Source organism: Hydractinia symbiolongicarpus, chromosome 8 (assembly GCF_029227915.1).
Source record: "Hydractinia symbiolongicarpus strain clone_291-10 chromosome 8, HSymV2.1, whole genome shotgun sequence".
NCBI classification, from domain to species: Eukaryota; Metazoa; Cnidaria; class Hydrozoa; order Anthoathecata; family Hydractiniidae; genus Hydractinia; species Hydractinia symbiolongicarpus.
In genome coordinates, this window is record NC_079882.1 from 27,167,464 (window position 1) to 27,183,501 (window position 16,038).

Genomic DNA, 16,038 nt, shown 5'->3' on the forward strand with positions numbered 1-16,038 from the left:
CTCAGTTCGTCTATTATTGTTTCGTCTACATTAATGTTTTCCTTCAGCACAGGTGTATTATTTGAAAGTAGCAAATCCAGCACATCAATATGCTGTTGTCTGCATATCTGTATGACGTCACCAAGGAAAGACCCAGCTGGGAGATCTGTAGACAGTTGTGTGACAAGTATTATACGAGTGACTTCATTATGAAGAAATCGACGGAATAAATTGAGTTTATTTTTCATATTAATAAGACAGATTGTATCTAATTCAAATAGTTCATGCAAAATGTTTTCCGCTCCACGGTTTCTTGTTTCGCTAGTGGAAACCGGCCTTAAGCGAAAATGGACGAACAAGCATCGAAATAAGTATTTTAATAAAGGCACGGGTACATCGAGGCAAATCAAACACTCTGGTATGTTGTTGTCTGTCAGTTGGTCGAATTTAGGTTTGGTTCCCGAGTTCAAATGTTGGAAGTAACACTTTTCCTGACTTTCTCCCTCCTTTTTATGAGAAACATTGAAACGTGCCAACCATTTTATTTTTATTGACCTGGACATTTTTTATGCGTGTGGGTTGGCCCACCCAAGGGGGAGAGGAAAACCCTGTAGTTGCAAACTTAGCTACATTTAGCTAGCTAGCTATAGGCTAGCTATGATCCTTCCAGTTGTTATTGTATTTTTTAAATTTTTTTTTAATAGGCAATTGGCCTTATTTGGTCCTACAAGCATATACAAGGATATAAGTCCTCAAACTTTTATAAGCCTTTTTGTGGGCATATCAAAAAAAATGTGGGACACGGGACCCTGTTGAGTTGGGACGCGGTACTCAGGTCGCAGGAAATCCAGACGCAACGCGGGATCCTGATATCGGAACGTGGCATGCAATGCGGCAAAATTTACATGATACAAAATACTGACCCACGCTATAATTAAAAAGATCATAAAGTCAGCATTTTTTATATATTTTTAGTTCTATTCTTGCTGCCGTGATCGCATCATAATACTGGTTATACCAATCACGGGCCAGTATTCAGATTAAGCAGCCATTGTGAAATGATAGACAAATGCCATAATCATGTTTTTGTGGTGAAACCTTCATAAATACAATACTGGATTTTTCAAGGAATTTTTCTTTTTTTTAGTCAAATCTTTAATATGTTTTAGATATTGCTTAATCTTTGCCATTTTGCGACGATTTGCTTGTGAATTCTGTTTAATTAAGATTTCTACTGTAAATGGTTGACCGTGAAAAGTCCACTTTGTACCCATCAGAGAGCAACGGAGGAGAACATTCTGACTGCAAGAATAAAAAAGTATTCCTACTGTGAGTGTAAGTGTTGTGAAAAGGTTATTCAAAACACCTAACATTTACAAGATGATACATAGTAGGTCTTTTAAAAGCTTAAGAAGTAAGATATTTTAAAAAAAAAAAAAAATGGAAGTTCTAATAACACTGTTATATCATGAGCCGACATTTTGCTGCACCAGCTATATGTCTTCCCAGTCATGTCAGCTTTCTCAACCAGATCCTGCTCCACATAGTTTCCAGCTGACAATGATAAAATTTTGTCCCAAGAACGTAACATGTTGTTATTGTTGTGGTGGGCAATAAGGAAAGCATAAAGGACCAGACAATTTGATTGTGGCATCAAAGACAAAACGCTTCCACGTTAGTCTGATGTCAAAAGAGTTAACCCAATCGCCCTACTTCACTCATGTTTATTACCATCTAAAAAAAGTCTTGTCTTTCGAAATATGATAATTTTTTTCATTTTTCATCAATATTAGTACTGGATGACTTAACGGTCCAAGTGCAAGACACAAAACTCTTTTAAAATCAATCGGTATACTTTAGATATTTTTATATTTATACTTTACATTTTTTTGTTCACAAGATGAAGAACGTTACCTTTATACAAACCCTAACACCTTTTGTCAGTGTGATATCACAAAAAATCCTGCATTCATTTTCTCCTTTTTGCTTAAAAAAACGTTGTGGTAGGTGTTTATGATTCATGACACATTTTTGATGGTATTTAAAACGAAACAACGCTTTGTGTATGATTTTGATTTTACCTTTCTTATTTTTTTTTACAGTTTCTGTTTTTTTCTATTCAATCTTTGCTCAAACGTGTATATATTTTGAAACACACATTGTGAATGACTACCATCGACTTATCTTATTTTCCATTTACCTATTTGCTGATGACACAAATCTCCTCCATTCAAGCTGGAATGTTAAACGACTTTCCAAACATGTAAAAATCAACCTAAAGCACCTCTGCACATGGTTAAATGGCAACAAAATATCTCTCAATGCCATCAAAACAGAATTTATCATCTTTAAGCCTAAAAACAAACCACTCAATTGGACCTTCAACCTTAAAGTTAATGGCAAAATATCTCCCAAACCACCTGTGTCAAATATCTTGGTCTTCTTCTCGAAAACAACTTATTCTTGAAACCTCAAATTAATGATACTCCAAAGAAATTAAGGTCTGCTAATTGTGCTATTGCTAAGCTTAGACACTATATGCCACTGAGGTCTATTACTCCCTTTTTTATTCAAATCTTATTTATTGTTGTCAAGCCTGGGGTCAATCTGTCTCTAACCTTATCAAACGTATCTCTATATTGCAAAATGTCTGTCTGTGTGTGTGTGTGTTTCAATTTTCTTCATCCTATTATTATTATTATTATTATTATTATTTTTACCCTTTGGTTTGTATGGGGAAGATGGAATAGTATTTTCCCTCCCTTTACACTTTACTCTTGTTACTCCTCCATTTGGTGGCCTTCACGTTACTATTAGCTTCGCTATGGTGTTGGTCCTCAGCCATTAAATATAACTATATGTAACTATTTATATAATGGATTATACCTACTGTAATTTCAACTTTTCTATTGCAAATAAATAAATTGAATTGAAATTAAAATTGAATTGAAATAAAATTGAAGCATTTAAGCAGTGTCCTGATTTTACACATCTGATACACAGTTCCACAAAACTCTTAAAATGTGTAAGTCCCAGCGCCCCAAGTCCTGTGTCCTAGTTCATGGGTCCTGCGTCCCGAGTTAACAGCGTCTGGCGTCCCAATTTTACAACATGCCTCTTTGGAGTGAGTGCAACCATATTTAATAGAACTAAACCCCCACAATTTGTGTTGTATGCTTAAGAGGCTTAAATACAATACTGATATGCTGATATATAAAAATAGGCAAAAACAGGGCCTCTCCATTTTAGCACTGTCTGTAGGCTCTGCTATGGAGAATGGGAGGTCAAAGTCTAACTTGCTCCACTTGCATCAAAATTAAATATGGCTGTGCTAATTCCAAAGTGACGTCAAGTCATCAATTTATTCTCAGTCCAGGCTGACATCATCAAATTATTTTATTCTATTTATTTAACATCAAATTGGGTTCAAATTTAAGGAGGAAACAAACATCTTTTATTGAAAACGAGTGGTAAATTTATGAGCAAAAATTATATATAAAGCTTAGACCAACATATCACACTACTCCGTATGTGTGATTTAAAAATAAACTTTACTGTACTATAAAGTAATTGAGAATAGCTTATTTTTATCTTAAATGATATTTTGTCAAAAATATTTAAGTTTTCAGAACATGATACAAATACATGGTTTATTACATACATTGCTTTAAACAAATCTATTTTCATATTCCTGCAACTTGCATAAATAATCACGTGACACTAGTCTGAAAAGACTCACATGGGGAGTTTTAAAATTGAGATAACATTTCCTACAAGTCAAAATTTTTTGTTGTGCTGGAAGTGAAAATTGGTGATGTTGAAACAAATTAATTTTAAATTTTTTAAACATATGGGAAATAGGATGAATATCTTGCAATTGTCTAGCTGAGTGGCGGTCGTCTAGCTGAAATTTTTCCCTTCTTTTTATTCACAAAGTTTAAATTAAAGAAGCTTTAAGAATTATTTATGAAACTTTGTGACAATTTCTAGGTTTCTTATGCCTGATAGCTCATGTATGTACCTAAAAAGATACATTTATCAGCCAGTTCAATAACAAAGATGAATTACACACTCAATTTTAAAGAAGCATGTAAATGCTTATTTTTATCGTGAAAAGATTGACAACATGAACAAATTACTCTTGGTAAAATTTTGTGTTTATGATTGATTTATTGTATACAACTTCAATTTACTTTTGACATTCATGAGAGTTTATACTTTTTATTATTGTCATGTGTTGTAAAGCTGACATTAAATGGACAGTCTGAGTAAGTTAAGAATAAGGTGTGGTGAATACTACAAATAATAAGCAAAGCAGTTTTCTGGCATACAAAACAGAACCAGTTATTGCAGAAAATGCTCAAGTTGATATAAAAAATACCAGTATTTATTATTACTACAATAAACGATAACCACAAAGTAATATTGCTATGTTCATGTAATGGAGATTAGCTGACCATAGCCTCAGAGGTTTTCTTTGTATATAATGATGTTATTTTTGCTATGATTTTGCAGTTTTTTCAGAATAATAATAAAAGAAGTAGTTTTTGTATGTATACAATTGTTTAAAGGTGTATTTTTTAAAATGAAAGCAAAACTTTCAGACAATTAAATGTTTAATTTTATTTTAATAATTTTATAATTATTTTACCATATCCATGTAAAAAAATCTTACCACACAATTATGTTTTTATGGTAATTGCAATAAAAGATAAATGTTATTTCAATTTCTTCAAACTGAATGGGTCATCTTGTGTTAAAAATTCATCGTTAATTTACTTTACATATCGGATGAAACAGAAGTGCATACTATTTTACGATCTTTCGCTCTTGACAAATGAAGGAAGTTGGTAGACGCATGTCTTGTGTTGCATGTTTTTGTTTTTAGAAGAATAAAATAAAAATAAAATGAAACAAAAACATTGGATAGACATTCAATAAAACAATATGGCAGGAGAAGTTTGGAGACCTACAGAAAGAAATACAAAATATGGAGTTGGTTAGTTATTTTTTTATTTTTCTGCAGAGTAATATTTTAAAATCTTGAATTAGCAGGTGTGCCTGCTGCTAAAATGGTATAAAATTGATTTTTTGCAGAATTAACTGAAATCATTGAAATTCAATCAATAGGAACAGGGTGTCTTAGACCTTTTAAATCCATCATTCTCCCCCAATTCAAAATCTTTTTCTAGGTTTTTTTGCAACCTTTAAAATCCTTTCCTAAGATTGAATATGTAGCAATATTATTTTCAGATTTTATTTGCATTTGCTTTGTGCTTCAGTTAGTGTGAGCAGCAGACACCTAAAACATTTTCCTTTTATTCCAAAACCCATCACTCGCCTGTGTTTATACATGTAAGAACTATTAAAGCTTTTTGTAATTATAGCAGTGTGCAATTTTCATGCTAACACAATTCTTCATGGATTGTCCCTACGAATTGGAGAAACAGTTCAAATACTCGAGGAATGTGGAGGTATTTTTCATTTGTTTTTTCATAAGTAGGCATCTGCTTGTTGAGAAACATCATTATGAAGCATCTCTGGCAAATACTCTCTATTATGCTTCACCTTTATGTAAAACACCTTATTTTCGCATTTTAGCCAACAATGTGCCCAATCAGTTAGTATTGTTAGGTTTGGCTGTTTTGTTTTAAAAAAAATGTGCTTAGTCATAGGTACAAAATATTTATGTCTTTTTTAATTTTAATATTCTACATTAAAAGTCACAAAAATTTTTAGTTTTATCAGTTTTATCTTTGCACTTTTGTTTTGTCTTATTTTCTAAATAAAATAAAACATGTAAATATGGTATATATATAATGCCTTCACAAGACAATCTTGTCATTCCAGCATGTGTACAACTGCATACCTCTCCATACGGATAAAACAGAATTGGGCGCGTTGTTTTTAGGTCTTGTGCAAAACCAATTTCACACCCACCAAAGTTTATTTTATTGTATAGATGGACTAATGAGATCATTAAAATCACATGCCTGGACACTTATAAAAAAAATTGGATGTGCAATATGCTGCCTTTTTTTCATTTACTGAGAAATTGTTTTTTTAATTTTATCCTAAACTTTTAAAAAATTGTATTTAGAATGGTTTAAAGGTCGATTAATGAGAAATAGTCATATGAAGGTATTTTTGTTTATGTGAAATAAAGTGTTTATCTGGGATTGCTGCTTCAAGTAATCACAACATCATTTTTTATTGTAGGGTATATTTCCAAAAAACTGTATTAAAATTAAAGATGCCATTCTGAATAATCCTGGGTAATTATTCTGTTTGTTTTTTTATTTTCTTATTTAAATGCTTCTTACTAAATCAAAATGCTTAACTAGAATTCATTGTGATGTCAATATTATAGGCCATATGAAATGGTTACGCCAGTTTTAGAACCAGTTGTTGAAGAAGTAACTGGAGTCCTTCGAGAATGGGGAATACTACTTAAAGATTTTTATTTGGTAAGGTTATTCATATATGTGTTTTGTGTCTATTAGATTATGTGTGAATACATAGAAAAATGCTCACATTTTTAGGAAAGAAAAATGCAACTATATTCAGTTTTAAGGGAAACTATGAATCAACTAATGGAGCACAGAAGAGAAATTATATTCGGTAAACTAACTAAGGTATTTAGATTTATCCTTGATTTTTCATAATGGTTTTGTTTACAATGCTAACCAAAAGTTGAATTTTACACAGGATCAGCAGAGTGAAGTTCGTGAAAAAGTTACATTAAAAGTTGATGTTATCAATAGGTATGGTGTCCATTTTCCTGTGATAAAACTTCTTTGCATTTTCTACAAAGAAACAAAGAATTTAGGGGTGACTCGCAATCAAAAGGTGTATGCTAAACTTCAAATTAACGCTAGAGGCAGGCAAAAAAACCTTTGAAGTTATTTCATATTAATTTCTTGGATAATAGAAAGCATTTGAAGTAAATTTATGTCCAGGTGCTTGTGCTTTTAAGGATTAAATATTTCAATTTTGACATTCAGAATAGCGTAAGGGAATGCTAAAATCTAAACATAAGATTATTGTTTACCATACACTTTATATGTGAGTTATCCCTTAACGAAAGAATACTGTGTTTCTTTGAATCAGTGTCTGAGGTGCTCATATATGTTTAGGATTCAAGAATGTAGCTTTTATTATTATTATTATTACTATTATTTTACCCAGGATAGCCTCTTCAGTTCCTATTGGTACTGCTATCAACGAGGGTCCTGCGAAGGGGGTTCTAGCGCATTTAAAGCTCCCATTTGAGCTACGAAAGTCGTGCAAGCACAGCAATCGTTCAATTAGACAACCACCTAAGATATCAATCCTATTCTCATGCTGAGCGCTAAGCAGAAAGGATAGATTCACACTTTTATAGTCTCTGGCATGACTCGGCCGGGGTTTGAACCCAAGACCTCCCGCACTGAAAGCGAACGCTCTACCACAAGGCTATCAGTCTTGTTTAAGTAATGGTAATTGACCTTCTAAATTGTAAAGCTACATTTTTTTCTAATTAAAACTTACCTCCTTTGACAAAAAAGTTTATCTATTGGTACTTACACTTGAGATGCTAAGCAACGCTTGCCTCTTTTGTTCGCTCACTTACACCAGTTAAAAGTTGAACTACCTCAGTATGCGATCACACTTATTATGCCCACACCCCATAATTGATTGAGGCTCGTTTTATTCGACTGCATTTTCCACTATAGTGCGAAAAGATCACAAGTTTTTTTGTTAATGCATGCACACTTTGACAAAATTAGTCGTTAAATTTAATTTATATACACATCATTTTTTGTATGGTAAAATGCTGTTCCTTAAAGTATCAAGAATTGCTCTTCTGTTTTTTTGCAATAGTCTAGTTAATTTAAGTGTCATCAAAAAAGAAAAAAGTTTATGCTTGGTCCTAGCAAATTGAAAGTCATAGAACAACAAATGGAGTGACATAATTGTGTTGAATAGTTATTTAAACCAGAACTGTATTTTATAATTTTTTAAATAATTTGATGCCTCTCTGACATCAGGCCTCATCATCATCATTCATCATTCTCGGCTTAACGTCCGTTTTCCATGCTAGCATGGGTTGGACTGGGTATATTAATTACCCTCTTCCAATCTGATCTAGACTGTGTTAGATCTAAACTCAACTTCCTCTGTATCAAGTGTGTCCTTATAACCTCCTGCCAAGTCTTTCTCGGTCTGCCTCTGGGCTTTGCCCCAGGAACTATCAAGTCTCTACACTTTCTCAGTTAACAGCTTTAAATGTATAGATGCTAAATCAACTGCACTGAAATTTCCTGTTTAACTTATAGTTTACTGTGTATAAATTGCAAGGTTTCTGACAAAGTCAAATAATATAAACATTAAGGTGCATAAAAGTCTTTCTCCTAAATTTCTGTATATATATTTTTTATAAAGTATTCGACTATAACTATATTAAATATTATAATATAAATATTTTCTGCTTTTTAACATTTTCTTTCAATAAAAATGTAAGAATTTTGTTGTAGGAAACTTAACTTAGATCTTGTACCACGTGTGGATAGTGAAGTTATCGATGCAGATGACACAAGTCTTGTTGAGCTTTACAAAATTCATGTAGCTAGCTCCGAACGAACAAAGCCAACTGCAAAAGATGGTAGAAGAGTAAGCAATAAGTTTAAAACGTTGACAAAATATCCAACTGTGAAAAGAACTGCACCAGTGCCAGAGAAAGGTGTGGTTAGCCATCATGTTTTTATATCGTTTAAATCGTTCATGTGCAACGTTGGTGATGTATCAATTCTTTTATTTGCTTTGTACGATGCAAAATCTGGTTCATACATCAGGTAAATTATTCGCCTTCTTATTATGGAGTTTAGCATTAGGTATTGTACCTTATTTTTAAAAAAAACAAATTTATGAGATATTAGTTACATGAATTAAAACAGAAATGTATATTTAGTGAGAAGTACATGGCAAAACTTACCAAAGCTGGCATTCCATTTGATTTGGAACTCCTAGGAAAGCAGTTTGGTATTTTTACTGTAAGTACGTGTGAATATGTTTTTATGCTAAATTGTTTATCTGTGTTTTTTTTTATTTGTTTACCTCTGTATCTTTTTAGGATTTGACAACCTCTGATATGATGAAAGATGTGTATCTGGTATGCAAAATATTTAGAAAAGGTAAACTTTTTTATTTATTTTTTTCATTTGTTTTCTTTTTCTTTATATTTTATTATTTATATTATTTACATAACATAAAATGATCATCAATGTTGTAAATGTTCCAGGAAAACTTGTAGCAGATTCCAAGAAAACAGCTAATGCTGAGTATAGAAGGCCATATGGAGCTGGAGGTAGGTAAAAGGTGATGTCAATGCTGTGATTTTATTTTTCTTTAGTGTAAACTGAACTATTATTCTTTTAGTTATTGACCTTTATGATGTTATTTCTGGAGATCATGACGATGAAAAAGAATATACAATACCAATATACAAGTATGTTGTTCTCGCGTCTGCACTCACTGGTGATGTCTGAATAAATTATTAAGATGTTGTGGTGATTGGTAGTAATAACATGTTTCATAGTGCATTTTCCCATCGTTATAAATGGGACCAACTTCTTACCGCCCCCCCCCCCCCCCTGTTTTCCCCATGCTTAAATTAATGCTAAGGGTAAAATCTTACCTTAGGATATAAAAAAGTGGGAGAATAAGAGCGTGTGAGTCTAAAGTAAAAGAAACATTTTGCTTTCAGAAAGACAATTAAAAAAGTAAGAGTGATTAATAGCATTTGGCATCATGTAATTACAACCTAGTAAAAAAAAGAAAAAAAAAGTGTAATTTAGTATTATGTTTTTCAAGCTATTTTAACACTTACACTACCAAATAATAAACTGAAAAAAATATATGTTTCAAAACAAAACAATAAATTTTTCAACACTTTTAAGTTTCTCAATAATTTTTTTTTTGGAACTTTCTATTTTATTTGCAAATAAAAAAAGGAGAAAATAAAAAAAATACAATGTAAGTCTTTCAAGAAATGTCAATTGAATTTTGATTAGGTACAAAAAGGGTTATAAAAAAAAGCAAATGCAACATCTTTTCTCTGTTTCCTGCATAAAAGGTGTGATTTCAGAAAATTACACCTTTTAGTAAAGCAAATTTCAAAAATTACACTCTAATTAATTTCCACTCTATAAAGAGTTAGTGCCCTTAAATATATCTTCCATTTATTGTATTATTATATAACTCTGTTTGAGATGAAATACATTTGCAGTGAATTTATTCTGCAAATAGTTACCTTTTGTTCGTGCATGTGTGAATTTTTTTACATGATGTAAACAAACGGTAGCCCTCTAAGCATCACAAATGTTGAAAAAAGCCTTTAAAAATGTACGTAAAAAATGTATGTAAAAATGTATGTATGTATGTAAAAAATTTGCGTGATAACGAAGGATGATCCTTAGGGATTAAATACTTTTCCAGATAAATTATTATGCGGACTAGCATATACGTTATGTTGAGTAAGATATGAAATTATTTTTGTATTAGGTTATTATTACCAATTTTACTCATCATTTTATCTCCTTTAATTTAAAACAATGTTCTTATTTAGTTGTAATGAAGTTGAATTCCATGTGCTGGAAGATTATATAATCAGAAAACAAAACGCAAAATATAATACTTTTGGTTCAAATGCTTATGGTATGTCTAAATTGTAAAAGATGCTCAATCTAAATCAGTTTTATTGTCAGAATTTTTAAAAAATTGGTTACTTTTTAGGTGTGTGTGTAGAAGTAAAAGTGTTTCACGGGGATGTAGAAAAGGTTTGTTTTGTTTTTACTAAACAATACAATGAATTAGTGCAGAAAATGTTCTTCTTTAAGGTCATAGGGACCACCAATGGGTCTCTACGACTTGTGGTTCTTAAATTTTGGTTACAATGGCTGGTGATTAATACTTGAATTTTTCCAAAAATTTTATGCTTGTACAATTTTGAATTATTATCTTTTTCAATATAAATTTTTAAGGACCAAATGCCCACCAGGCTTTTCTGCTGTATAATAAAATGTGTTTTTAAAGAGAAGCATATGAGAAAAGTTCACAAATTTTAACATCATCTGCAATCCCGGACTTAATTCATAGTTCATCCCACAAGCACTTATAAACACTGTTTCTACAAAAGACAAAGGCATTACGAACTTGTCAATGATCGCAAACGGACTTAGGACTTCAGGTCTTAGGTTATTTGGTTAGTTTCAAATTCCTAACCCATACTAATTTTTGCTGATGTCAGCACACCGCGTTTCGCCATATTTTAGCACCTTAGCAGACCGTCGTGTGGATTGTTTCGAAATGCAGACATGGTAGAAACTTCCAGTAGCGCATGTTCGACGCTATTTACCTGGCCTACACATCTCCCAAAGCGAAGCTTTTACAGTCTGCCTGCTGCAGAGTTTTGACAAGGCGATTCCATTTAGCCAGTTTGAGAAATAGCCAAAAATCGTCCTTTTCCAATAATATTATGTCCAGGATTGTGGAATACTTAATTGTTACTTACTTTGCTTGTCACATATTATATGTTGTTCATAATTACAGGTTGTCAAAGAAAAAGGAAAGTGTACATTAACACAACGACTTGGTTTCCCAGAGGTCATACTACCTGGTATGTTCCTTTTTTTGTTTGTTGTCTCCCTACACAAGATGTTCTTAATCTGCTTCACATTTTTCATTTATTTATGTATTTTTTGTCAATGTTTACAGCACACGTTAAGTATTATCATTGTACTACTCGTGTTTTAGGTTATGTGAGGAATGATTTTTATGTGACATTGTGCAAAGCAGATTTCGAAAAAGGTATTTTTTTATTTAGCTATTGTTTATAATACATACTATATTTAAAGTTTTGCTAAATAATCAAGGTTTTTAATTCTAACAGGTTCAAAGTCATCTAGTAAGAATGTTGAAGTTGCTTTATGTGCAGTATCAGATCGTGGACAAGTATTTAACGTATGTATAAACGACGTTTCAAGTATAATCCATGTTATTTAGTACAGTTACTATAAATTAAACAAGTACGATAATGAGTTGAATAAAGGCTCATATTTGCTCCTCCTCACGCCCAGCGTGCTAATTCTTTTGAGAACAACTATGAAAACTAAACCCATCCAAGCCAAAGAAGTTCAATTTTTGGATTGTATCTTAAGAAATTTGTCTTAGAAAACTGCTATATAGTATATTTTGTTACTTCTATGTTTATTTTCTTTCTTAATTTTAGGATTGCATCTATATTGGATCAGGAGATAAACCTGTGTCAGAATACCGTTCCTATGTTCTCTATCACTCGAATTCACCCAACTGGAACGAGACTATCAAAGTTCGTTCGTTTTCACTTTTTTTATTTCATTTTTATTTGTGTATAACCTCACACTGTTCCTGTAATATGTAGGTGTCTCTACCAATCGAACAATTTCATACTGCACATCTTAGATTCACATTCAGTCACTGCTCAAGAAATGAAGGTATCTTGTTTTACTGAGATTTTTTTTTACAAAAATAATGAAGCCTTAAGAATTATGTGGAATCAAGGTTTTGTGTCTATGATAAATCTTGTATAATAAAAAAATTGCCTGTGCTGTCTTCATAAAGCCAATGAAGCAAGTATCTTTCTTCGGATTTTTTTACTTTCTTATTTATTTTCATGCACAACACATTTTCAACAAATTTACACTACGATTTGCAATCTCTCAATATACCACAAAAACATGCTCTGTTATGAAGTGTAAACCCTGCGCTTCTTGTATAAATAATTTAGTACTATTTTGGAGCTGGTGTAAAGAGGTGCTATTTGCTCTAGGTAAAGTTAAAGGGGAAAGAATATTTGGTTTTTCTTTCATCAAGCTTCTACAGAATGATGGCACTGTTATTAAGGATGACACTTACGGTCTTTTCATATACAAGGTACACTTCTCCATGTTTTACACATTTTTGTGCTGAAATATCAACCAAAACATGATGCTTTAAGGGGTGTGTGTGTGTGTGTAAAAACAAATTCCTTTTTGGAAGAAAAAAGTTGATGACGATATACAGAACTGAGAATTTGAGACTCGTATCTAGTAAAGAAAACATTGTAAAATCCAATATCATTAAGTTATTTTAACAAAAGCATTTTTCTGAAATCCACTTAGTCATAATTTTTGATTTTTGAAGAAATGATGTTTTTTTTTTAATTTGGCATGGATAAATTTTGTGCATTTTAATAAACCTTGTTTAGTTCCCAAAAGATTCTCCTCACTAAAGTTAGACCATTTAAGGCTTGTTTAGAACAAATATGTTTTAATGTAGGATAAAGTCTTAATCCTACTATTTTTTATTAAGCACTAACGATTCATATTTTTTAGTTAGACAATTCTATTAACTTCGCATCTGTGCAATCATATCTTCGGCTGCCACATAATCGTTCTGAACTGACCAAGCAAGAAACAACGGGTGTGGTATTTGCTGGCCCCCACAGAAATAGTAAAGAAAGTTTCACGATTCGCACTTTACTCTGTTCAACTAAACTTACACAAAATTGTGAGTAACATTTTTAGTACCAATACGATTTACATACACCTTTATATATTAAGGAAAGAAATTTTTAGGAGAATAAAATTGGTGGTGTGAAGATAAATCTGCCAAATTAAATATTGTTTTCCTGCCAAAATTAAATTTATTTGCAATTCGCCAAAATTATCGCTCTTTGTCAATTTTTAAAAAATTGATTGTCTTTCCAGTTTATATTAGTTAAGTAATTGTATTCCTGTTGCCCCATTTAAAAGGGAAAACCAACTTTGATGTTTTTTTTTTTAAAAAAAAGATTTTTACTGACCATCAATTTAATTCCCCCTAAATTTAATAATTTTTGTTATCCGCTAAAATTTCTTTGTTAAGGCAGTATTTTTTGCTAATATTTACAAGAGGAACCTACACAAAATAGTCTTGCTTTCTCATCACTTGGTTATCAGAGCTATTACGTTTTTAGCTGATATTGTTCATCTGTTGCAATGGCGGAAGTTGAAACACGAAGAAATTTTAAATGCTCTAGAGTCACTGTTGAAGGTGTCACCTGAAGAAGTGATCAAGGTATCTTGTTGTTGTTGTTGTTGTTGTTGTTGTTGTTTTATTGAAATAAAGAATAACTAGCTACATATTCTTTCCAGTAGCACAAATATAAATCGCCTTTTCTTTGTGTCAATAAACAAAATTCTTCTTCTGATACACAACTCCGTAGTTGTCATTTTGAAGTATTGTCTTCTGTAGCGCGAAAAACAAAGTAGATATTTCCTCTACACTAGCACCTATGTAATAACCGTGATGATATCTGAGAAAGTATTATCTTTTTAAAACTTTGTATCACTAAACGAATAGTCATCATTTGAACCTGTGTATGAAGCATTGTCTTTGGCTGAAGTATGTATCGGGGAAAAATCGTGGGAACCTATACTCACATTGCCCATGTCATTGTTTTCGGAGGAAGTTTTAAATGTCCCTTTGATAAATTTTGGTGGCGTGTTGAGCTCTTCATATTCTGCATAGTGCAGAGGTTGTTGCGCCGTTAAAGGTTTGCGCATCGTATCTGCTTTGTGCGGTTGCTTAAGTCGCAAGGTTGAATTTTTGCATCCAGTGAACATGTCAATAACAGCGTTTCGGAAATACTTCGAAAACATAAAACAGCTAAGCGGTATGATAACCGTGCAAAGGAATGACAATATTCGTGATAGTATGACCACTTTGGCTTTTATTTGTTTGCTTGTTTGCAAAAGTGAAATAATCCAGGAAGGGAGAGAGAAAGCATAACATAGACAGATAATGATTAAAACAACTTTGAATTCAACTTTTAAAACCTTAAATGTTTTGCTTGAAGACGGCATCTTCATTTTTTGAAGTCTGCGTAAATGGTTGGCAGTAAGAAGAAGCGGTATGAAAGTCAATGTCACACATACGATGTTGATAATATTAATTGTGATTTTTATCGTATCCTCTTCTTCATTCATAATATTTCCTCCCAATTGATTACATATTGTCATGTTGTTTCCACTGATATCTTTTATTTTTTCAGTCACACGAAACGTGTGAGTGGAATGGACACACATACTAACTATCCAGATCACAGCTAGACACACTAACACAACCTTTTTGGGGATTAGTTTTCTTTTTATTGTTGCGTAGTAACGTTCTACTGACATCAAAACAAATGTCCACGTGAGTACAGAGGAATTCGCTTCTGTTACATATGTAGTAATGTTACACGCAGTTGTACTGAGCGGCCATCTTGGCCATTCTTTTATCACATATATACCAACTATTGGTGCACATATCGCATCGGTTAGAAAGCTGCACACTGCCGCATTTGTTATTATTATGTTGATCACGTGATCATGCAGTCTTCTGTAAAATGCCACAGAGAATATTTCCACCAAGTTACTAGCCAATCCAATAATAACGATGAGCGATAGTAAAATACCAACGTACACTTTTACAGTTGAGGGTAGGACCTCCTCTCCAATGCTCTCTGAAGTTACCATCTTCAAACTGATATATGTTGGTTTTGTTGAAGATTTTTAATGTTAAAAATATCAAACTTTGTTAAGGTTTTCAATTTTAATATTTGCTTAGCTGCTACTTTCTTTTCTTTATAAAAATCTTTGAACGAAATGTTGCTAAGCCACGAAACTTGTCTAATAGTGAATTCTTTTCATCTTTTGTTGCTTCAGTTTCAGTAAGAATGAAAATCTACACTGGAATATAAAAAACAAAACAAAGAATATTTTCTTCAACGAATTTATATATTTATTTAACATGTCGACCTTAAAGTTAAAAAGCAATATTTATCTTTCAAAGAAATTCATTCCTTTGTTAATAAAAGAATAATATTTTATAGCATTTCTATCATCCTCGATAGTCAATACTTTCTTAAAGATAGACGTTGAAATTTCAAAAGTAATCTGTTCAAAAGTAATCGTAGTTGCAACTGATCAGCAAATATGCAGTCCAACAAAGTGTTCTAATTATATACAAATAAAAATA

General features: G+C 32.0%; 1 protein-coding gene across 2 annotated transcripts in view; it reads left to right on the forward strand.

The window, feature by feature from the left end:
• Positions 1 to 16,038, forward strand: part of LOC130655077 (dedicator of cytokinesis protein 3-like) — a 56,333-nt gene that overhangs the window by 28,914 nt on the left and 11,381 nt on the right. The window contains exons 2-23 of one of the 2 annotated variants that reach the window (XM_057457779.1): positions 4,868 to 4,978; positions 5,367 to 5,453; positions 6,080 to 6,120; positions 6,199 to 6,254; positions 6,350 to 6,446; positions 6,522 to 6,614; positions 6,688 to 6,743; positions 8,496 to 8,813; positions 8,930 to 9,011; positions 9,092 to 9,152; positions 9,260 to 9,325; positions 9,397 to 9,466; positions 10,586 to 10,674; positions 10,753 to 10,796; positions 11,569 to 11,635; positions 11,773 to 11,826; positions 11,909 to 11,979; positions 12,248 to 12,346; positions 12,419 to 12,491; positions 12,827 to 12,930; positions 13,371 to 13,545; positions 13,994 to 14,094. In XM_057457779.1, the coding sequence (XP_057313762.1) occupies positions 4,927 to 4,978; positions 5,367 to 5,453; positions 6,080 to 6,120; positions 6,199 to 6,254; positions 6,350 to 6,446; positions 6,522 to 6,614; positions 6,688 to 6,743; positions 8,496 to 8,813; positions 8,930 to 9,011; positions 9,092 to 9,152; positions 9,260 to 9,325; positions 9,397 to 9,466; positions 10,586 to 10,674; positions 10,753 to 10,796; positions 11,569 to 11,635; positions 11,773 to 11,826; positions 11,909 to 11,979; positions 12,248 to 12,346; positions 12,419 to 12,491; positions 12,827 to 12,930; positions 13,371 to 13,545; positions 13,994 to 14,094 (1,956 nt within the window). In that variant the 5' untranslated portion in view covers positions 4,868 to 4,926. Of the gene's footprint in view, positions 1 to 4,209; positions 4,979 to 5,366; positions 5,454 to 6,079; positions 6,121 to 6,198; positions 6,255 to 6,349; positions 6,447 to 6,521; positions 6,615 to 6,687; positions 6,744 to 8,495; positions 8,814 to 8,929; positions 9,012 to 9,091; positions 9,153 to 9,259; positions 9,326 to 9,396; positions 9,467 to 10,585; positions 10,675 to 10,752; positions 10,797 to 11,568; positions 11,636 to 11,772; positions 11,827 to 11,908; positions 11,980 to 12,247; positions 12,347 to 12,418; positions 12,492 to 12,826; positions 12,931 to 13,370; positions 13,546 to 13,993; positions 14,095 to 16,038 lie in introns of those variants that run through there. The other variant, XM_057457778.1, reaches the window with a different exon arrangement.